Source organism: Mercenaria mercenaria, chromosome 12 (assembly GCF_021730395.1).
Source record: "Mercenaria mercenaria strain notata chromosome 12, MADL_Memer_1, whole genome shotgun sequence".
Taxonomy (NCBI): domain Eukaryota; kingdom Metazoa; phylum Mollusca; class Bivalvia; order Venerida; family Veneridae; genus Mercenaria; species Mercenaria mercenaria.
This window is the reverse complement of record NC_069372.1, coordinates 33383372-33406853: the sequence shown is the minus strand read 5'-3', so window position 1 is coordinate 33406853 and position 23482 is coordinate 33383372. Positions and strand designations below refer to the sequence as shown.

The following is a 23482-nucleotide window of genomic DNA, read 5'->3' as shown; positions in this document are numbered from 1 at the left end:
ATACACATGTACTGCTCGGCTATAATCAAGTAGCTCTATAGAATGCCGGAAACGACCTAATTATGTGTACATGCATGGTTATAATCAAGTAACTCTGTAGGATGCTTGGACCAACGTAATTATACGTGTATATGCTCGACTATAATCAAGCAGCTCTATAGGATGCCGGGAAAACCTACTGATGCTCGGCAATAAACAAGTAGCTCTATAGGATGCCGGAAGACCTACTATCAAGCAGCTCTATAGGATGCCGGGAAGACTTACTGATGCTCGGCAATAATCAAGCAGCTCTATAGGATGCCGGGAACTTGATCTCGCTACAAGACTCATAGGCGGAACTCGAGCTCGATAAATCAAGCAGCTCTGTAGGATGCCGGGAAGACCTACTGATGCTCGGCAATAATCAAGCAGCTCTGTAGGATGCCGGGAAGACCTACTGATGCTCGGTAATAATCAAGCAGCTCTATAGGATGCCGGGAAGACCTCCTACTGATGCTCGGTAATAATCAAGCAGCTCTATAGGATGCCGGGAAGACCACCTACTGATGCTCGGCAATAATAAAGCAGCTCTGTAGGATGCCGGGAAGACCTAATGATGCTCGGCAATAATAAAGCAGTTCTGTAGGATGCCGGGAAGACCTACTGATGCACGGCAATAATAAAGCAGCTTTGTAGGATGCTAGGAACGACGTAGTTACATATGTACAATCTCAGCTATAATAAAGTAGCTCTGCAGAATGTTTGGAACGAAATGTATCTATACATGTATATGGCCGGTTATACAAACATGTTCTGCTATAAAACTGAAGCTCTGCAAAACAGCTAAATGAGAAAAGCCCATTTTACGATGTGATTGCAAAGTAGCCCGATCCAGACAGAATGAAGCCATATGTAACGAAGAAAACTAATATCTTCAAGACTTAAATTTTCGAAAATATAAAGCTGTATACATTCACGTATACACAATTTTACAGACAGACGTTTATATTTAAATTTTGAATTTTTAGATGTATAATAATTCAGTCGCTGAAATCTTATCATAACGCTTATTTCATATCCTTGAATGTTTCAGAACATTTTAGTGTCAGTGGCATCAAATAAAAAATAGTTTCCATCTTTACGGACTGTTCCCACTAGAAAATTCTCGAAACAGTTTTGTCGCAACAGCAAAGAATGTCCAGGTTTTAACAAGCAGTATTGTTGAAGTGGCAATATGCCTTAAATTTTGTTTCAGCATTACAGAAATTTATGCATTAGTGGAAGTGCCTCTGTGAGTACTTTATATGAAATATACAAGGGATTCAGTTATTAACAGTAGAATGTTCCCTCACAGTGCTCGCTAAATATGCGTTATTAGCTACATTACTGGAGAAGCCGGTATATTAGAGCGCCGAATAATGTTTTCTCCTTCTATATAACACGCCATTAATGTCAATCTATTCCCGTACAGAAAATGGCTTTAACCTTTTAAGATTGGATTCTCTTGCAGACTCATTAACTCTAGACTTTCGAAAAGTCCGTTATATGTTCCTGGGATTCGTTTTAATAGACGGAGAAACTAGTCATATAGAAAATACAGAGGAAATTGTATTCTTTAATGATTAATTAGTATTTATATTACATTGTAATAAGTGACCCACGAAAATGTGAAAGGTTTCTACTCTGGTTGCTGATTTTATCAACAGTAATGCTATACATATTTCTCAAGACAATCACATTGTTATAATTAGCTACAGGATACCGTTAATTAAAAAAAAGGAACTAACAAAGAATGTGATGAAAGCATAGTTAGGAATAATGTAATGCTTCTTTCCTCCTGGCTGGTCGATATAGTCTTGACAAAAGCTGAAAGTATTCATGCTTTCAAAAATACAACGTACAACAATTTCTCCATTTTGATTTTCAAAATACTATGTTTTCATATTTTCTCCAGCGTGTGTAGTTATTTGATCATAATTACGACAAAATTTCCTATTTGATGTATATTGAAAACAGTTGTATGATTTATGTTGTGATGTTGTATGTTACAATCATGCCATCGGTGTTCAGAGGGTTATATTATATACGAAGAAATCTTGAACGGAGTATTATTTTAAATTAAATGCCATCATACAAGGTATAAATTTGTTATACTTCATTTAAGATAACGAGACACATTTAGTAGATACAGCGTTTATATCCAGCATTCACATCATGTTATAGTTCACGAACTAACTCAATCCTTGACACGCGGTTTATGATAACATAAGGTACCAAACCTGCACATAATAACTGATGCTCAAAGGGCATTCTTAGTTTTCCAATTTATTAAAATATTTCCTGTATAAAACACGGATGCCTTTTCTTAAGTAATTTATCAGCCATACTTTACTAGACATTAAATAGTTGATCTTCAGTGAAAACATTTGAGCCGCGCCATGAGAAAACCAACATAGTGCGTTTGTGACCAGCATGGATCCAGACCAGCCTGCGCAGTCTGGTCAGGATCCATGCTGTTCGCTAACGGTTTCCCTAATTGCAATAGGCTTTGAAAGCGAACAACATGGATCCTGACCAGACTGCGCGGATGCGCAGGCTGGTCTGGATCCATGCTGGTCGCAAACGCACTATGTTGGTTTTCTCATGGCGCGGCTCATTTCAAGCTTCAAACTTGTCTGTATTTTATTGTTTAGAGATTGCTATTTTCCGCAGAGAATTGGTATATTTTTGTTGACGTCCACTATCCTATTCTAATTTTGTTTATCAGTACCTCCTGTTTTTGACATGCAGATCAAAAGGCTGGTTTTTTCAGCTTTCAATTGAAATATGATACCATAATGATATATAAAATTCCCCGATCAGACCAACCCGGCGGAAACAGATGAGATGCATTTGACAGAATCATTGACTTTGAAACGCTTCTATGTATGACAGCAATAAAAACGTTAATAGAATGAGCTTGATAGCATATTATTATAAAACTTTAATTCCTTATACAACCCTTATATTTTTTCTCTCTTTTTTGTTGTTGTTTTTTTTTTTTTTTGGTGGTTGTGAGCTTAGTAATACAAAAGAGCTGAGACGAACAGTTTCCTACCAGTTTAATTCTAGAGAGGAATGTCGACCACCTTACAAGTTACAAGGGCAGATATCCTGGAAGCACAGAGCACAGCAAATACAGTCTGAGCAATGCATCGCAAAGTAGGCCCGCAACTAACAGAAGATATAGTACAGGCAGTACCTGGTTTTCTAGAACAAGCATTGAGATTTTAACTAGTGAAACATACTGTGGTTACAGGTATATAAAACAAAATTTCGACTGAGGTAAATGCATTGGTGCAACTCGTTTTTGCACATATACATGTAGTACTCACTGATCGCATGGCACAAGAAATTATACATTTGTATTTAAATTTAAACCGTGTTACGGTTTGAATCGAGATTACAACGGCCATCTTCTCCCATTCGCTGGTGTAGCGCATATTCTTATTTACATGTCGAGCATTTTGAAGTTATTTGTCAAATAAATATATATTGATTTTTTTAGACACATGTCTTTCTAATAAGATGAATATTAAGTATGTGGTCACATATGAGAATGATCGATATAAGCTCTGGAATTTTCCTTCATTTTACGTAATTTCCGGGAGCTCTTCATAATGTTAACCTTAATTCGGTGATTCAGAATTATGAAACGTTAAAGATATTTAGAGTCTTTTTTTTTTAATTTTGTCCTATACATATTCAAGATTGCTTCTACCCGCGGACACAAAATTAAAGCAACTGTTAAAAAGGGTTAGCGAGTTTCATCTTTCGTTTTGATAATGCCTCTATCTTATAATGTGAATAATGAATCTAATTATTTCATTCTTTGCGGAAACCAGTACCACTAGTAAGAACTAGTAAGAACACTCTGATGATGTCGCTATTCCTAGGGTTTTCCTTTTTTTAAAACTGTGCCTTACATATTTCTCGAGATATTTCTTGAGACTCATTAAGGTTTACATTGTTCGGAAGCTTTTGACAAAAAAGCCCATGTTTTTGCAAGTCTTACCAGTCTGCCTTTTGAATTAGCCTTATTTAATTAATATTGTACCTATTTTCCTTTTCTTATGTCAATTCGTTTCGTTCTCCGACCAAATTAATTGAAAACTGCCAAAAAAATAACAAGTTTGGTTTAGACTTTTAATTCAAACCATTTTGAAGGCAATTAAATGCTGACTCATTCTAAGTGAAAAGCATTCTACAAGAAAAGCATATAATGATATATCGATATTTTGACAAAATCTTTTTTCAAAGGCGGAAGAATATATTTATTATCCTTTAAGAGGATGTTCACTCAATAAATATTCTCCTTTGATTGTATCAGTGGCGAAAAGGCGTATATATATATATATATGTACGTCGGTATATTAGTTTCAACAGTATATTCCCTGTCCCTTTATATTACACGGCATTAAGCTAATAGGATGACTTTAGCTAGTATAATTATGATCGCTGGCTCGCAGGCTCATTAGGGCTAGACTCCGGCATATGTCATTTAACGTACCAAAACCTCGCTTAAATAGGAAGTAGACATTCAGCTGACGGCAAAAGTCATTGAGTATTATCAACCAAATCATCTAGAATAAAATAACGAAGACACACCAAATCGTCAAAAGCAAGTTTGGATGGCATTATTATGTTTTATGATGTTTTTGTTGTTGTTGTTTTGCTTAGAAACATATCGACGCATTTTAGATCAAATGGCGACTTTTCCAGCTTTTAATAGCGGAGAAAACCCCCAAGATGCCTTTCCCAACGTCTTGGAAAGTACTGAATTCTAGTTTTAGATCATTAAATTGAATGTATAGTATTTTCGGTGTTTTTTCATATCGTCATAAAACCAACAGAGGTGGCTGCCAGCAGTAGTTCCGATGTTTCGATATGATAATTTGGCCGTATTTTGTATATTTTGGTTAACGAAGTATTATTTTTTCACATAATCGTTAGTCATTTCTTCTCGGTTTCTACGGCCCAATGTCATGACAGTTTCCATCGAGAAATAGATGTCTGCGCATGCGCGGAGGTTAACTAGGCTATACTGGTTACATTCTATTTCTAAAATGTTGGAAGTTTTTTTTTGCTTTGAAGCATTTAGATGGGACGGGTTGCGGAAATGTATAGCACCAAAGGCGTAATTTGTATAACAGAATTTATTCAATATGTTTTTGACATTCGAACATGAATATGAGCCGCGCCATGAGAAAACCAACATAGTGGGTTTGCGACCAGCATGGATCCAGACCAGCCTGCGCATCCGCGCAGTCTGGTCAGGATCCATGCTGTTCGCTAACAGTTTCTCCAATTCCAATAGGCTTTAAAAGCGAACAGCATGGAGCCTGACCAGACTGCGCGGATGCGCAGGCTGGTCTGGATCCATGCTGGTCGCACACCCACTATGTTGGTTTTCTCATGGCACGGCTCATATGTGTTCCCTGTTACCGTTAATTTGCTTTGATCATGTAAGTTATAATCATTTTTTTACTTAGAACAAAGAATGGCCAAACTTGGGACGTTTGAAATTGTCCCATGTAACCGAAAATTCGTTATTACCATGTTCGGTATAAAAATCATTTATCCAGTATTCTAATAAATTATGCTGTCTATATATTTAAAATGTATTATAGCAAACTCATTATAATAAGTTGCCAGGAAACATGTTTACAAATAACGTCTTTAACAAACTATATTTTAAGGAGTCTAAAGTAATGTTTTATCTCCACCTTCCTTACTTCGATATTTTCTCTGTTTTATTGTATAGAAACCAGGCTGTATCCCATTGAGATTTAGCTTAGTGTTTCGTATCCAGTATATCGATTAAAGCTCTCCTGTTTTGACAGATCAGTCATAACGCATTTTTTCTTTGTACAAATGCATCTAAATTTATCTAAGCCTCTGAAGTCATAATAACTAAGCTCATATTGCGCAGTGAGTTCAAAAAGCTGTTACTTAATATGCTTTTGTAAAGTAATTAAAAACATGGTTTGAAAAGAAAAGTGAAAACAAAAAACTCGTCCCATGGTTTTACAGCTTTGTTTTAGAAATGTTTGTAAAAGATAAATCCATTAAAATTTCTGTATGAGAAATGTTTGTTAAAGATAAATCCATTAAAATTTCATGTCTGCAATGAATGAAAACCTGATTCAAACGTTATTGATTTTTATGGGGTTAATATTTTTGTAACGGTATTCAATTAAGCAATCCTCAAGAACCTCTATTTACGATACAGCTTGTGTTTGCTTATGTATGCAAAAATATTCAGTTGGAAAAGATAAGACAATGCTGGTATCAATATATTTTGCTAGATTTTTCCACAGTAAATAAATGAATACAGAAATAACTTTATGCTCGAATCACTCGATACATTTCTGTTTTCTACCTTCTGGTAATTCTGGCACGGCAATATAAAAGCTGTTTGCTTTTGCTGTCAAATAACGCATTGATATTTCCTGGCACGCAAGGCGGATTTCTTAGGAGTAATGATTGTATTTTCGTCGCAGATTAGCATGTACATTACTGTAAATGAACTGTGCTGTAACTTTGAATATCGTTTTCTCACAATAGATTCGAAACCTCGTTTTGGATGCATAATACTTTCACGTGGTTAAGTCACTGGTTTGCTTAGGAAAGTCACGGGGCTCTGTTTGTGCTCTATATTATGACCGGAGACAACCGGGGTGTTCTACCTCCATGTAAAGCTGGAAAGTCGCAATACAGCATAAACTTAAAACAATCAAAACAAATGACAGTTTGTCTTGAAATTTATTGCTAAGTATATAGAAGCAGACGACAGCTTGACGCTGAATTTATTTCTGTTAAGGCATTGGACCCTTAATAGAAATGTTTAAAAAAAATGGTATTTGCTAGATATATTCTTAAAGTTGACTGGGGTTTGCATTATGTTGCAAATTTTTAACAACTTTTACTGTGCCGATTGTTTATAAATTTTGTATAATTTAAGGTATTTTCGCAAGCTCATGTAGAGATAAATTGCAAAGCAATGGCCACTGTCTAAAACGTTTGCAGAGAATTCATTATTCCATTAAGTTTAATAAAAGAAACACTAAACTATTGGTAAACAATAACAAAACACAAAATAAAACTGTCAATATAATTTTTTCTAGGGTGCCTCAAGTAAACGGATTGAATGAGACAGATTTCTAACTCCAACATTGAAAAAAATATGGTTGAGTCCAGTGGGACTGTTTTAAATTTTTTTCACTTCATTCAAAAATATTCTTGGGGCAGACGTAAAACCTATCTACATTTCTTCCACAATATGTAATAAAGCAAAATAGAGATCTTTTACCGCATGTAACTCAGTATTTTTAAAGATGTCAAACTCCGCCCCCTTCTGTTTCAGAGGTAAACTCACTTTGAACAGCAAGAAATTACTTACTAAATGAAAAAAAAATCCACTTTTGTACAATAAATTAATAATATGTTTTTAAAAAAAGTAAAAACCTTACTAGCGAAAAAGGAAATTAAAGGAAAAAAGTTGAACCCAATTGGGCTTGAACCTACGTCCCTTGAAAAGTTTCAGTCAAAGTAGGTTTATTGTAGGAATACTCTTCAAAAAGGAGGTACTCTATTACGGGTCTAATACCTTAATACAATTCCTATCAGAATAAAGAGTAAAAGCTCAGTTGGAGTAAACTTTATTTACGTCTTTTTTTTCAGACCATAACATGTTTTTTTGTAACCATTTTCTTTCATTTAGGAGCAAATATTAAAAAGGTATTCTCATCTTAAAACGTTGCAAGGCTGGCACAGACTTTTGCAAATAAACATTATGTAGATAATTGATGAAAGGCATCAACACATGCTAACATAGGATACAATCATTTTCGTGATATTCATAAGTAATTAAACGGAGGTCACATCTTTCAGCTTTCGTGTAAGATATTTTATCCCAGGCAAAAAAAAAAACACTTATATTCAGGCTGCTATAATAACAAGTAAAAGTAAAAATAGCTCAAAAAAGGTTAAAAAATAGAACTTTTATCATTTATCTTCATGACGAACAAAAACAATCATGGAAATACTTTTTAGATATGAATGTTACAGATTCAGTAAAGTTATCCATGTTCATCCATGTATTTGGTATGTACATGACACGGTAATTGGTAACACAAACTATTTTTCATTGTACAAAGTATTGTTGCGAAAATGCCTTACTAGAACTAGTTGTAGACTTGCATAATTTCTACTATAATCAAAATGGAAAGAAATTATTAATCCGAGATTAATCATTTGACATCAGCCCCAGTAGTTACCTTATTTAGAAGACTATGAACAATTCAATGTTGTTGCCATTCTGGTGTTTAACATATTTCATGAACAAGCCTTTTGTCTTTGTGGAGTACTGCATGGTCTGAAAGTAGTTGACAAAAATTGTAAATCCCATTTTTGAAGGTCAGACCAAATGATGCTTACCCGTCGGCAATTTGAAAAGATCTTATCTCACGTTATTATTATAAGATGCTTGATTATTTTTTGATGTTTTAACTCGCTCCGCTACTCTATCAAAATACAATTGAATTATATGCCGTAATCTGAGCCAAGAACCAATTTTATTTAGACTCCAAAACTTGAGACATTTGTAGTAAATTGATCATACATTGTTTTGATACGTCTTCTCCATTAGAAAGCATTCTATACAAGGAATATCTATTATGATTTACCTAAATCTTGACAAATCTTTTACCAAATTGGAAGAGACTGTTTAGTTTTAGAAAGCATGAAAAGACGTTTCCAATCCCATCTACTATTAATTTTGGATCAAAAATATCCCAAGACATTAATGTAGAGAAACCAATATTTTGATCCTAAAAGATGTGAATCTGAATGAAGAAGATCCTACTTACAGTAACTTACACGAGAATTCCATTAACCCGATAATAGCTGGTAGAAATAACTGTCTAATAACGCCTGCTAAATATTATATATGTACCCCGATACTTTTAGTTAGTTCCACGAAGGATTCCTACACCTTAGTATTACCCGATTAATCGCAAATATTCTTCTGCAGAGAATGGCTCCAACTATTATACGATTGCTCAATCGCAAAGTAATTGGGGTATTGCTTTTATGTTTCCGATGTTGACTTTAATGGTCATCAAATAATACAGAGAAGGTAGATATTATTTGGCTTATAGGAAGCTATAAAGTGTCCATCTATATGTTACGGTTTATTTCGAATATAGAATTCTGGCCTTTAAAATGCAACGACATGGGTATATTTTCATTTATATAATATCTTTTGGTCACAATAAAATATTTCATCAACTTTAACAATCGGTCAATAGCTAAATTATCGTTTCACAAACCAGGTTTGAATGATATCCATGATTGTGGAATCCAATATTTCAGTGGTTATAATATACAAAATATACAGCAGCTGACTGCTAACGGCTGTTTTGGTTTTTTACAATTATTTCCATATGATGAAAGTCTGTCTGTCTGTACATGTGGATATGCTCCTGTACAAAAACTGTTGAAAAAAATATCATATCATCATGCAAAAGAGTGAACATTAGTTTCTGTATTCTTTTATCGTAAGTTGAAACGCGTAGTACATAGGAGTTTATCATTTTTAGTGAGATCGTTGATAATTCTATAAATATTTATACCCAATAACATTCTTTTTTTCTGTTCACTTTATGTATACTTAATGTATGTAACGACATATTCACTTACAGTGACAAAGTGCGAAATATAAAAAAATAATCAAAATATATTTTCTTTAAGATGGCAAACGAAAACAGCTGACGTCTTTTACAAAACACTATAACAACTTACAGAAATGATATACAAAGTGAAATCGTTATATTACTGTTAAATTCCAACAGTTCAGACATCAATCTTTTCTGTAAGCGTCTGTATAGAAATCGCGCGGTATTCCACAGAAAACTTGCTTAGTTAATGTAATATATTGTTAGACAAATCAGTGAAAACTCATTTTCTAAGGTACATTGTGAGGCAAAGGATAACATTTATATGATTAACAACCACGATACAGAATAATACAAGAATTATTAAATACTATATTAAGTAATAGAAAACTATGTCATGCTCCCAATACCAAAGGATAACACAGTAAAGAGCAAGTTCTAATTGCCATTGTGGTCCTTAGCACTGGTGGCATAACATAGAGAGGCAATTATTAAATCATGTTAATATTTCAAATGAAAAATTACAGTAACTGTTATATCACAAATTGGAAATTATCACAAAGTCAGATTATCACAACTTTTATCACATTGTTACTAATAGTATTGAAATCCCTGATCGTATAGCTTTAATAGTCTTAACATAACTACGCACGAAACACAAACTCTGTTTTGCAATGGGCAAGACTTGCGATTGTTTTATTTTGAGCATTTTATGTATAAGTACATGAATATATGATCATATTCTTTATAAACAAAATCAAATAGCATACAATATGCGCTTCATACAAATAACATTGTCAGATAATTATCTTGTGTACACACTGACTGTACAGTACAGCCGTCAACCTAGATACAATAGGCCAGATTAAAAACCAGAGATTAAAAAATCATTCCCGAACTGGGAATGTAAAAAACTCTGGAAAACTGTGCCTACTGTATCTTGGTAGTATAAAATAATAAAAAGTAATAGCTTTTCTTAAAACTAGACAAATTATTCATTATGTCTTGAGAATTGTTCAACTTTCTACAAAAAGTATATCAACTTTATCAAACCAGATTATAAACTACATAGAGTTTACAGAATCAAAGTTTTCATTATAATCTAACAAAAATTCGAATTTGAATAAAGTAGAAGTGAAACAATCGAAGCCAAGCGTAGAACTGACAAACAACCGCGTTACCCGTACTAATTCCCGCCACGTACCACTTGACCAATCACTGATCACGTGATCCAACGCATCAGTGATTCGCACAAATAGTTGTGCTACACAACGTTAAGACATATGTTCTGCGGCTATACTCCGTAACGCGCAGAACTTTAAAGTCTTAACATAACTACGCACGAAACACAAACTCTGTTTTGCAATGGGCAAGACTTGCGATAGAACTAATACAAATGTTAGAGCCTATGTCATTCAAATTCGAATTTTCCTTAAACAATATATGTACTCATAACTTTAACTGTTTTGTAATAAAAAGCTTTTTCTCTAATGAATCATCTATGTAACCATCTTTGGCCAAATCAGACTTCCAGCGACCGTGTCGCTTTAGACATCTATCTGAAACGCCTTCAGCATTGGCGGCAGTGGTGGCACCACTAGCTCTCAACGAATGTGTTCCTAAACGCAAATTAGGCGCAACTAGCTTTAACTTAGACACAATACATTCTTTTGATCGAGTGTAACTAAGCTTTTTATCTTTATCAATTAAAAAACATTTGTGGCCGGACCTGCATGCAGGTCTAAAAAGATACGAGTCTGATTTTAAATGCATACTTGAACAATGTAAATATCTTTGCAACATAGCAACTGGACAAGCCGACGTTTCACCGCTAGAAATAAGTACTTCTTTACCACCCCTGTATATGTCAGTTTTACTTTTCTTAATAAACAAAGATATGTATCTGTCCTTGATATCAATATCACTACAACGTAATTCACTAACTTCATCAAAACGCAAAAAACCTGCGTAACTTAACAAAATCATTGTCAGATCGCGGAGTACGATAACATCCGTAGATTCTGAAAACATATTACAAAGCTCTATTAAATGTTCTGTAGTAATTACATCCTTTTTCGTTGTGGGTTTAGAGTTCAACCGTTTTGCACATTCTAGCATAGATTTCACCACTACGTTCTCCGTTGGATCCTGGAAGTCGTTAATACTATGGTACCATTTAATTCCATAAAAAGCTGCCATAATTACGCTGTCCGATTTTCCACTGTCTATTAAGTTCGATAAATACATGGCGACGTGAATGGAATGTGCTGGATCACAGGGAAATCCCTTCGAAATACATAAATCTTTAAAAGTTTTCACTTGATGAGCATATTTATTTACAGTGCTATCAGCTCTAGAGCTCAAAATATGTGTAGCCATTCTGTCTATACATTGTTCTTCGTTATTTATCTGAACGCCAGCCTCGTCAAACTTTCTTTTTAGTGTTTGCCTCAAGCCATTACCTGAAAGACATACATGAGGTCAAAATTCGATCGTACATGTTCAATAAATCTCATAATGTTGAAGATTTTTACCAGCTGCACTTCAATGCTAGCATTCTGAAACTAAAAGGTTCTATATTAAACACTCCGTTGTTCCCTTTTCCCCTTGTGACAGCACCTGTAGAAGGAAAAACATAACTTTCTTTCACAATGCAACTGAAATTACCCTTTTCATCAATTAACAATGGCCAAAATGGCGCCGATTTCCATTCAGGAATAACCAAAGTTCCTAAGCATTTATCGTGTTTTAACTTATTCAAACACTGAACGACTAGATTTGGTGGTGGTACCAACCAATTATTCTCCCCGGTCCATATTTGTGTAAAACAATCAACTGCTTCTGTACCGGGTACCCACCATCTTGAATTAAATCTGTCACATTTGTTATTATAATGTGTGGCAAACCTGTCGACTGTAAAAGGTCCCCACTTCTTATTCAAGTGTTTAAATATGACCTCATTTACAGACCAATCGTCACAATCAAGAGACCTACTCAGATAATCTGCTTCTGCGTTCCTACACCTTGGTATCCAAATTACAACAAACTGTATGCTATTTATGTCGCACACTTCGTGAATTTTAAGACAAATTTCATGCAAATCGTCAACATAGCTGCCGGAATTCAAAATAAATTTCACATTCTTATTGTCTGTAAGGAAAATGACATGATTATTCACTAATATATTAATGTTACTTCTTAAAACTCGATGAAGAGCCTCAAGTTCGCGCCATGTTGAACTTCTTTCTCTTTCTACTTCTGTCCAAGACCCATGTACCTCTGTACTGCTAAAAGTAAAAGACATGTGTTTACTGTACAATGCGCTCACTTCCTGGAGCACCAGACCACTAGACCCACTTCCGGGAGTCTTATTCATAGAACCTTGTTCATCATTTATCAAAATATTTTGCTTACATCCGGGAGCAAAACCGGTGAGATATTCCACTTCCGGTGGAAACTTGCTACCTTTACACATACCTTGAAACATTTCCCCGTGGTTCACTTCCGGGAACCCGGTTTCGTAATACGTTATCTTTTCATGTAACGGAACAAGTGAGTACTGATCAAAAATTGACATTTCCTCGGACAAACTACCACAGTTCTCCTTTGTAGAACCTTGTTCTATGTTTGTCGAAACATTTTGCTCACATCCGGGAGCAAAAACTGTGTAATATTCTACTTCCGGTGGAAACTTGCTACACATACCTTGGAACATTTCCTCATGGTTCACTTCCGGGAACCCAGTCACCTTTTCATTTATTTCAACACCTGAGGACTGGTTAATAAATGTCTTTTCCTTGGACAAACTACTATAATATGCATATGACTTTTCGTCTTTTCTCACGTATCCACCGTATCCAACGGCGCTAGCGTCCGTTGCCATACTTAAACTTGCAGAAAATAACTGCTTCAATCGCTTACCTTTTTTGTTCAATTTTCTTGCATTTTCTAGCCAAAACTGTAGCTCAGCCTGAGCCTTTTCGCTTACCTTAACAGGTGCGTTCCAGCTAGCACGCCCTATAATACATTTGTATAAATCTCTGGTCTTCCGGCAGACTATTCTACCTACCACACTTTGTAGGGAAATTATTTGGCCTACAACTGCTGCTAAACATTTTACATGTATCAAGTCTAACTTGTCTTTTGACAATTGAAATAGAACTGACTTTAGTGACATTTCTAATCGAAGAATTCTTTCTTCCGAAATAAACATACAGTTAGATCTATAATTCAAAATATGGCCTAACCAGCATACTATTTGTGAAGGGTTCCAACAACATTTTTCTTCCGCAAGTAAAAACCCCAGATCTATCAAAGAATTGTGTATAAAATTACTAGACGACATGGCCTTTTTAAATTCAGCATGTCCCCCTACTCCATCATCCAAAAACATAATTACCCTGTGTCCTAATGATCTCCAGTGTTTAATCAACGCTCTTAGAGTTTTCGTAAAGATGTGCCCTGCGGAAGCAATTCCAAATGGTAATGAATTATACACATAATATCTTACAACTCCGTCATCAATCCAGGAAAATCCCAAATACGTAGTATGTTCAGGAAAAATATCTATGTGGTGATAAGCACTCTTTAAGTCGAAAGTATAAACAAACGTATTAAGGTCAAACAAACTCTCTGCTGTGTTTATGTCTTCAAATTTTATCTTAAACATATGCAAACAAGGATTTACATGCCTACAATCTAACACCAGTCTGGGCTTTCCAGCCTTGTTATATGCAACTGTGAGTGGATTTACCACAATTGGTTTTTTAATACTTCCGATATTACCCTCTTTTCTAACAAAGACTTTATCTCCGTTCTAACAAACGTTTTGTTTTCAAGTGCGGATCTATTGTTTTTCAAGTGCGCACTTTCTGGTATGTTCTTAAACGGCAATTTATATCCGTTTTCAACAACGTCTAAAATATATTGATTATAGGACACCCTGCACCATTTGTCTTTATTCTGCCTTAATCGGCCTACAGGTGAAATAGAATTTACTATACCTTTATCCGACATCTGGTCACTGCCTTTTTTCTCGGCCTTAAATAATGTTTCATTTTTACTCAGATAAGACTTATCTTGGCACACAGTACCTTTGGTAAAGTCAGTGACTTTTACTGAGTCTAAAATCTCAAAATAACTACTTAACTTATTGTTCTGGTAAGAACTGTTCTGTGTACATTCATTTTTCCAGTGACCCGCCTTTCCACAGGAAAAACACAATCCGGGACGCTGTCTGATGCCCTGTGACGCCTGCGCAGATCCCGATGCCTCTGGACGCTTGTATGGCCAGTTGTTTTTTTCTGGGTTTTTTGGTCTTGTCTGCCTTAGCCTTCCTACTGGCACGAGCCTCCGCCTTATAAATACGTTTTTCGTCGTCGCTATCGCTAGCGATGGGATTTGCCTCGTATTCGCTGACCAATCTCCAACCCAAATCCGACGTATCGGCCAGAAGCACTAATTTTTGTCGGTGCTTCAACATGTCTCTGGCTGAAAAAAATATCACTTTTTGTCAATTTTTACCATATTGATGTAAACAGACGCAAACATTATCCGTTTTCTTAATGTATATCCTGTGAAAACATGAACCGTTATGGCCTACATAAATCAGGTTATCACGGATAAGTGCATATCGTAAAAATTTACCTTGAATAATAGCCTCTTTAGCAGACGATAAATCCTCTGATTCCACGGCTGAATGCGCACCTTCTATCTTCTGTATAACTTTGGCATTTAATTTAAATTGTTCCTCATTACTTTTACGTTTAAATTTTGGAACATCTAAAACAGAAATAGCAGAAGAAGACTTGTCACTTATCTTAGCTATCATGTTGCTGATACTGCTCAGAAGCTCCCTGTTATTCGACTGTATAACACCTTTCACTTTTCCTTCGACGAAATTTGACATTTCTTCCCTATCCATCGTAAGGTTGACCGCTGCTCAAAAGAAGAAGTGAAACAATCGAAGCCAAGCGTAGAACTGACAAACAACCGCGTTACCCGTACTAATTCCCGCCACGTACCACTTGACCAATCACTGATCACGTGATCCAACGCATCAGTGATTCGCACAAATAGTTGTGCTACACAACGTTAAGACATATGTTCTGCGGCTATACTCCGTAACGCGCAGAACTTTAAAATCCGTCAAATGCTTCTGATAATTGTGTGTCATAGCGATAAAAAATAGACTATATAAGATAAAACAGGATAAACTTCCCGAGCCAAAATTCTATACAAGAATGCATTAAAATATATTAAAAAGAGCATTAAATACTTTGCTTTAAGTGAGTTTTGATAGCTACCTTAAATGATTCAAATTTGTTAATTTTAGCGATATCCACTGGAAGATTGTTCCAGAGTTTAGAACCATTGAAACTAAAAGTTTATGAACCGGAACCTTTGACCCTCGGAAGACAATAGCCACCGTTTTGACAAAGTCTTGTATTGTGTGTATGGAACAAAATGTTGTCATAATTGCAAAGCTCGAAAAAGCAAAAATGATTCAAACGTTACAGCACTAAAACATTCTAAATGGTATTCAGTTATCATAGAGGCATGTATAAACTAAGGAAGTTATTTCTGAGAGATAAAGAAACCTTTTTGCCTAATGGTCCTTTCTTAGGTAAAATTGATATTATAAAGGACATTTTAATTGTGCACATAAACATCTTATTGCTCGCTAAGCACAAATCTAGATTTCTTGCAGCTGGTAAATTATGGTACTGAGATAGAGTCTTGTGTTTAAATTATATTAAATTTGGTTTGATTTCGAACCAACCGTTACAATATATTTAATTATTGTAGTATGATTGCTGTGAACCTCAAGATGTAATATCGTTTTTCTCCACATTATTCTGTCGTGGTAATGTAAAAGCTTTTAGTCTAAGCGTTATTTTCAAATAACATAATTAGATTTCCAAACACGCAAAGCGGATTTCTTAGTAATAATATGACAGCATTACATCCCGTGAATAGACTCAGTTTTATTAACAAACAAAACAAAGATGAATGTACTGTGAATGTTTAGTTTGTCTTAAACAGTTCATAATATACAGCAGCAGACGACAACATATGATGTTATTTTATACTTGTTATATAGCTTGCTTTCTCTGCTCAGACAAAAAGTATGAGAAGCTAAATAGGACAGAACTGACATTTCGGATCTTGCAAATTCTATTTCCAATAAACTTGACATCGAACAAAATACATCTGGGTAAAATTCTAAACTCATTTGGTCTCCACCATTAATTCATGCCGAAAATTCATCACTTAAATAATATTGGAACGGCATGAAGGAACCCTAGATAGATTGTTACGTACCACCATTACATAGCTTATTTTGTCTACCGTTTTAAATGCGACAGAATCTGTGAAAACAAAGAAAACAAATGATCCAAGTATATGCGAAATAGACAATGTAATGTTTGTGCAAAGCACGAAAGTGTTTGTTTAAAGGCATTGAGCATTTAAATAATAATTACTGTTAAACATTTTCAGAATAGCGCTTCAAAGTTAAGACGTACATTAGGAGCCGACAGCTTTTATGTAAACATCTTCCATCCTGAGCAAAATATATTTTATTAAACTATGGAAAGCATAAATTGATTTGAAACGTGACTAGATTGTAGATGCAAGTACAATGACAGAAGTTGTCAGAGACCAAGGTTGAAACGTCTGTCATTATAAAGGCCAATATTAGATTCATTTTAAAACTAGGATAAATAAAGTCAAAACGCCTGAGGAGTTCTTTTATCAAACAAAAGTTCTATAAACTGTACTGTGAATAGGCAACGTATTTCTATCTAATTGATTAATTGATTGATGGGCTGTTACATCCTAATGCAATTGTCTTATTTGTTTGGCACACAGTAAATTAAGGTCCCAGGCTTTTGAGCTATTACTCCGTAAATAAATTACAAATATCTGACAAATGTCCCCAAGTGAAATTAACATTCCAACATCCTTACGAAAAATATATCTGTGTACTTCCAACTTTTAAGGTACATATGGCAGTTTTTTTACTTTTCGCGAGCCGTTCGAAGACCATCTTTCTTAGATTCAGCAAAACTCACATAAACACAGAGACTTGAAAGAAATAAAGCAGATCTTAAGCATATATTTGTTAGTGTTCTTAAATTCATATAAAAACATTATCTGACGTTGATAAGACACTGTGGTCCATACACAGCTGATAGTGAAACTTCCTTATGCGAAAATATGAGCCAATAAGACGATGAATAATTCAAGACTGAAGTTATATATTACAATAAACATTCTACTTTATTTAAATGGCACAGTTATTGATCACTTCAGTAAATGTGAAATCGTCTCATGTATCTTGCAAATATATACAGCCCATATGCATTTCCTTCTCAAACGCCGTATGTATTATGTTACACCAATATAATTTCAAAGCCTATGAATGATATTGACCTCAAATGCGGAGTCTGCCCAAGGCCACGACGCTCGATAGGCCGCACTAATACTTATATTTTGCATATAGACAATGAAAGTGATTTAAGAACGTTGATGTTCCAACAGCTATCTGACGATTACGATTATCAAATATATACATTTAATATATATTTTGTATTGAAAAAAGACGTTTATTTTCGTATAAACAACATCAGCATAACGATATCAAGGATGGCCCTTTCCGCGAGATTGCAAGACATGACGTCATTAAAAAAACATGGACAAAATGGCATCATGTTTTGAAGAAAAAAAAAGGAATTATAGTTTTATTGCAAAGCAAGTTACAATTGAATGCGGTTAGGTCTTTGACTGTTCAATTTAGATGTTTAAAAGATCGATTTCCTGATTAATGTTTTGATTTTCTTGCACTCATGGAAAGCAAACCACTTACTTTTTAGCTCACCTGAGCCAAAGGCTCATAGTGAGCTTTTGTGACCGCTCAATGTCCGTCGTCGGTCGTGCGTCGTGTGTCCGTCAACATTTTCTAAAAAATCTTCTTCTTGAAAACCACTGGGCAGAATTACACCAAACTTCTCAGGAATGATCCTTGGGTGGTCCCCTTTCAAACTTGTTCAAAGAAATTAATTCCATGCAGAACTCTGGTTGCCATGGCAACCGAAAGGAAAAACAATACAATTCTTCTTCGCAAGACGCAGAGCCTTTATACTTGGCATGTGACATCATCTTATGGTCCTCTATCAAGATTGTTCAAATTGTGCCCCTGGGGTGAAAAGAGGCCGCGCCCCGGGGGTCACAAGTTTTACATAGACTTACATAGGAGAAAACTTTAAAAATCTTCATGTCTAAAACCACAAGACCTAGACCATTGATATTTGGTATGTAGCATTGCCTTGTGGTTCTCTACCAAAATATTCAAATTATTACCCTGGGCTGAAAAGAGGCCCCGCCCCAGGGTGCCTCAAGTTTTTATAGACTTGTATAGGAAATTTTTTTTTTAAAAACTTCTTGTCTGAAACTACAAGACCTAGGCCTTTGGCTATTTTGTATGTAGCATTGCCTTGTGGTCCTCTATGAAGATTTTTCAAATTGTGCCCCTGGGTCGAAAAGAGGCCCCGCCCCGGGGGTCACAAGTTTTAAATAGACATATTGGAAATTTTTTTTAAAAAATCTACTGTCTAAAACCACAAGACCTAGACCTTTGATATTTGGTATGTAGCATTGCCTTGTGGTCCTCTATGAAGATTGTTCAAATTGTGCCCCTGGGTCGAAAAGAGGCCCCGCCCCGGGGGTCACAAGTTTTAAATAGACATATTGGAAATTTTTTTTTAAATCTTCCTGTCTAAAACCACAAGACCTAGACCTTTGATATTTGGTATGTAGCATTGCCTTTTGGTCCTCTACCAAAAATATTCAAATTATTACCCTGGTATGAAAAGAGGCCCCGTCCCGGGTGCCTCAAGTTTTACATAGACTTGTATAGGAAAAGACTTTAAAAATCTTCTTGTCTAAAACTACATGACCTAGGCCTTTGATATTTTGTATGTTGCATTGCCTTGTGGTCCTCTATGAAGGTTGTTCAAATTGTGCCCCTGTGTCGAAAAGAAGCCCCGCTTCGGGGGTCCCAAGTTTTACACAGACTTATGTAGGAAAAAACTTTAAAAATCATCTTGTCTGAAACTACAAGGCCTAGGCTTTTGATATTTTGTATGTTGCATTGCCTTGTGGTCCTCTACCAATATTATTCAAATCATTACCCTGGGGTGAAAAGAGGCCGTGCCCCGGGGGTCCCAAGTTTAACATAGACTTATATAGGGAAAAAAATAAAGTCTTCTTGTCTGAAAGTTCAAGGCCTAGGCCTTTGATATTTGGTATGTATCATTGTCTAGTGGACCTCTAACACGATTATTCAAATTATGCCCCTGGGGTTAAAAGAGGCCATGGTGGTCACTTGTTATATGAGTTATATAGGAAAAAATACTTCAAAAAATTATCAGATCGCATTTCCTAGACTGTTTAATGATATTTACCTGTTTCTTGTTGTTTTTTTTTAGATGCAGCCTTGAAATTTGGATGACATGTACAGTTTTGAATACCGATCTTAAAACTGACTTTCAGTTACCATGAATGTGACCCACTGACCTTTATAATATTTTGGCATCAGTTTGCCATTTGAAACATGTGGCTCATATTACTCAGGTGAGCGATTTAGGGTCATCATGACCCTCTTGTTGTAGCAAGCTACTGTAAAAAAATAAATATAAGGATTTAATGCTATTTTTGTGCGTTTGTAATGGTATATACCATATTAGGAGTTCATGCAAATCATCCGAGAGTCGCTAGAGCGATTCATGGATTTGCATAAGACTCAAAACGCTCAAAAATAGCATTGAATTTATAAGTATATTCAATTTGTGGTAAAAAAATCTAATTTAGATAAGAAATATTACAAAACAGAAAATATATAGATATATAGACTTTGATTGCTTGACTTAGCTTTTATAATCTTTCAAAGATAGATATTTCAGCGTTTTGTAAAAATAGATTTTTAGGCTACTCATTTGAAAAGAATTAAAGGCCCGTGTTTGTTAATCGCTACGTCCATCACGAACTAAACATATCAAAAATATGTTGATTAATATGTTGGTACGTTGAGAGTGCCGTTCATGTCTGTATATAAATATAGAATTGATTGCTTGCCATTACATAAAATATTCGACTTCTTAATTGGAAAAGGCATTGTCGAGAAAATACTTTAAAGATGTTTGAAAAAAAAAATGAAATGTTGTTGGGAACATTTCTCAAGTTTCTGTAGAAAAATAGACTGACATTTATGACATGTGATATAAAGGAAAAGGTTTGGTGGGTTTGTGCGGCGGGATGCTTATATGAGCTAAATGACTGATGGAAAATATCTAGAAGTAAATGCTAGCATAAGGTAAAACTCTGACAGCTTTAAGGGAGTTAGAAGAATACTTTCCACAGTAGGATCTTTTTTTTCAATATTTGATATTAGAAGACTTTTTCAACTTGAATAGTAATGAAAGAGCATAACGCGTTTTTAGTTTAGTTTATACATAAATTATTTTAGGTCTATTGTGAAGGAAGTTCTACAACTTATATTAATCACTCTCGACACCTCATTCCTGATGGAATCCATCGCCACGAGGGTATGAGAGAAGAGGCAAGTTTCCCTTTTAATGCTGAGCGCCAAGCTAGGGGGCTACTGGTACCATTTTTCACGTCTTTGGTATGACGCGGTCTGGGATCGAGCCCACGACCTCCCGCACTCGAAGCAGTTTTCTATTGCCAGTTTTGCCAAAGTTGACTTAAACACAGAACCCGTTCAGTTATTGAAGACAGGTTGATTCCACAATCTATATAACGCCTTAAAATTTGGAAAAGTAGTAGAATATGTTGGGTTTTTTTAATGTTGAACGACACAGCACTGAAACGTTATCCATATAACAACAAGGAATTTAGAAATATAATTTTCTTATAAGTCTTTTCGCCCACAACTAAATAAAAACGGTAAACATTTCATGTCATGGTGGCAGCTTGAATTATCAAAAACCGCAGATTGTACTCTCACATTTTTATATACGTCCAACATTTATGCCGGTTACATGTTAACAGATTTATTAAGAGTTGCATCGTTTCCAGTGATCGACTTGGAGTGACCGTTTCACTTCGTTACACTAAAGGTTTCGCTCTGTCTGGAGCAAACTAGAATTTTAACAAAGTAGAAATAGTTAGTAGTGTTAGTCTGTATTTCCTTCAATATAGCCGGTCGTTTACGAAGGTCATTCAGATATTGCACTACGTTTTTTTTCTATCAAATCTGTAAATTTGAAGGTATACAATGTACGCATGTAATTTATATATTTTATGTACAAATGTAAATAATTGTCAAGAAACAGGTTGTTTTTTTAATTAGGGGAATATTTTACTTTTTTCATATATGGTTTCATATATGTAAGGCGTCAATGTAAAAGGGATATTTCGTGTTTAAAGCACCTCTGATGAACAAATACGGCATCCCACAAGGGAATCAGATTTTCTATCCTCCTAGACAAGCTTCTTGGAAAATTGACATCTGAAGATAAGCAGTCACTGTATACTATTTAAAATGAATTGATACTTGTTATACATCGAATAGCTACGGAAAAAATGCTTAGATGATAAGAAGACACATACTCGTGGTACAAATCTTTTTTACTTAAACCCATGATTGATAACACCAACAACAGTAACTTTACCGCGGCTCTATTTCAGTATTGCTAGTCAGAGCCTTAAAGAGAGGTATTCAAAAACAATAGAATCAACAGTATTTTCTGCAATATTAATCAAATATTCAAATCTATGGAAAATATGAGAAAACAATAATTGGGGGAAAAAGAATGAAAAAGAAAAAATATATAATAATGGTATCATCTAACAAGAAATATCTTTAAAAATGATGGTCGGCGAATTGTAATAAGGAAAAAAGTTTATGAATTTTTCATATAACATTCATCTTTCATCTAACATTTTTCAAATTGCAAAACTAAACACCGCACTTTAACAGTTTAAATGGTTCTCTTTTAACTTTTCGCAAAGGTTTCATAGGGTTGCAATTTTGTTTCGTTTATCCTTAGACGAATAATTACAGCAGTAGTTTGATGAAGATTCATGAAGCGGTTCATGAGAAGAGGTCATTAAACGTGTTTATATTTTTAGCTAAATTGGTCCCTATCCCCATTTGTAACAAAATAGCAGGAGACCTTACGATTTTGTTACACATCGAGTTTGATAAAAATCCATTACATTTTAGTGGTTAATGCGAAGAAAGGCATATCTACTTTTAGCTATAGTGGTCCCTAATAGGGCCCAAGTTCCTATATAAATAAATTTGGAAGAGGACCTTATAATGATGCTCCAGACCAAGTATGACAAAGATCCACCAAGCTGTTCATGAGACGCTGATTCTAGTTTTAGCTCTAGCAGCCCCTAAAAGGGGTCAAATGTCCCAGATGAACAAAGTTGGCTGCGAGCCTAATAAAGATGCTACAAATCAAGTTTCATTAGAATACATGAGAAAAAATCAATTAAAGGATTTTTTATTTATAACTTTTATTTATTTCTAAAATAGGCCAACTGATCCCGCTTTAACAAATGCATATTCGCTATTCATAAATCTTTTGACAATGACGTCACACCTATAAAAAAGTGAAGGTCAAGCAAAACATACAATTGTAACTATTTCAATATTTTTGTTTCATAAGCAAAGTTTGACCGTAGTCATATCACATAGATAAACTGTATGCAGCGTACCTTCATTTTAGTGTAATGAGATTCAGTCATTATATAGC

General features: G+C 35.0%; 2 protein-coding genes across 9 annotated transcripts in view; one reads left to right on the top strand and one right to left on the bottom strand.

The window, feature by feature from the left end:
• LOC123535304 (protein unc-93 homolog A-like) overlaps positions 1–23482 on the top strand; it is a 135710-nt gene that overhangs the window by 99669 nt on the left and 12559 nt on the right. The window lies entirely within an intron of this gene.
• On the bottom strand, positions 7690–15831 carry LOC123541068 (uncharacterized). 3 transcript variants are annotated; one of them, XM_053519585.1, is made up of 3 exons: positions 15342–15826; positions 14789–15185; positions 7690–12157 (listed from the first exon to the last, which is right to left on the bottom strand). In XM_053519585.1, exon 3 carries the CDS (start codon positions 12072–12074, stop codon positions 11145–11147), a length of 930 nt encoding a protein of 309 aa, XP_053375560.1. In that variant the 5' UTR covers positions 12075–12157; positions 14789–15185; positions 15342–15826; the 3' UTR covers positions 7690–11144. The 3 variants fall into 3 exon arrangements, with proteins under 3 accessions (XP_053375560.1, XP_053375561.1, XP_045173850.2); XM_053519586.1 differs by having other exon boundaries at positions 7694–15185; positions 15342–15831; XM_045317915.2 differs by having other exon boundaries at positions 7695–15185; positions 15342–15831.

Coding starts and splice junctions, on each gene's coding strand:
- LOC123541068 (XM_045317915.2), bottom strand. CDS start 14,364: ATGTTTAAGATAAAATTTGAAGACATAAACACAGCAGAGAGTTTGTTT.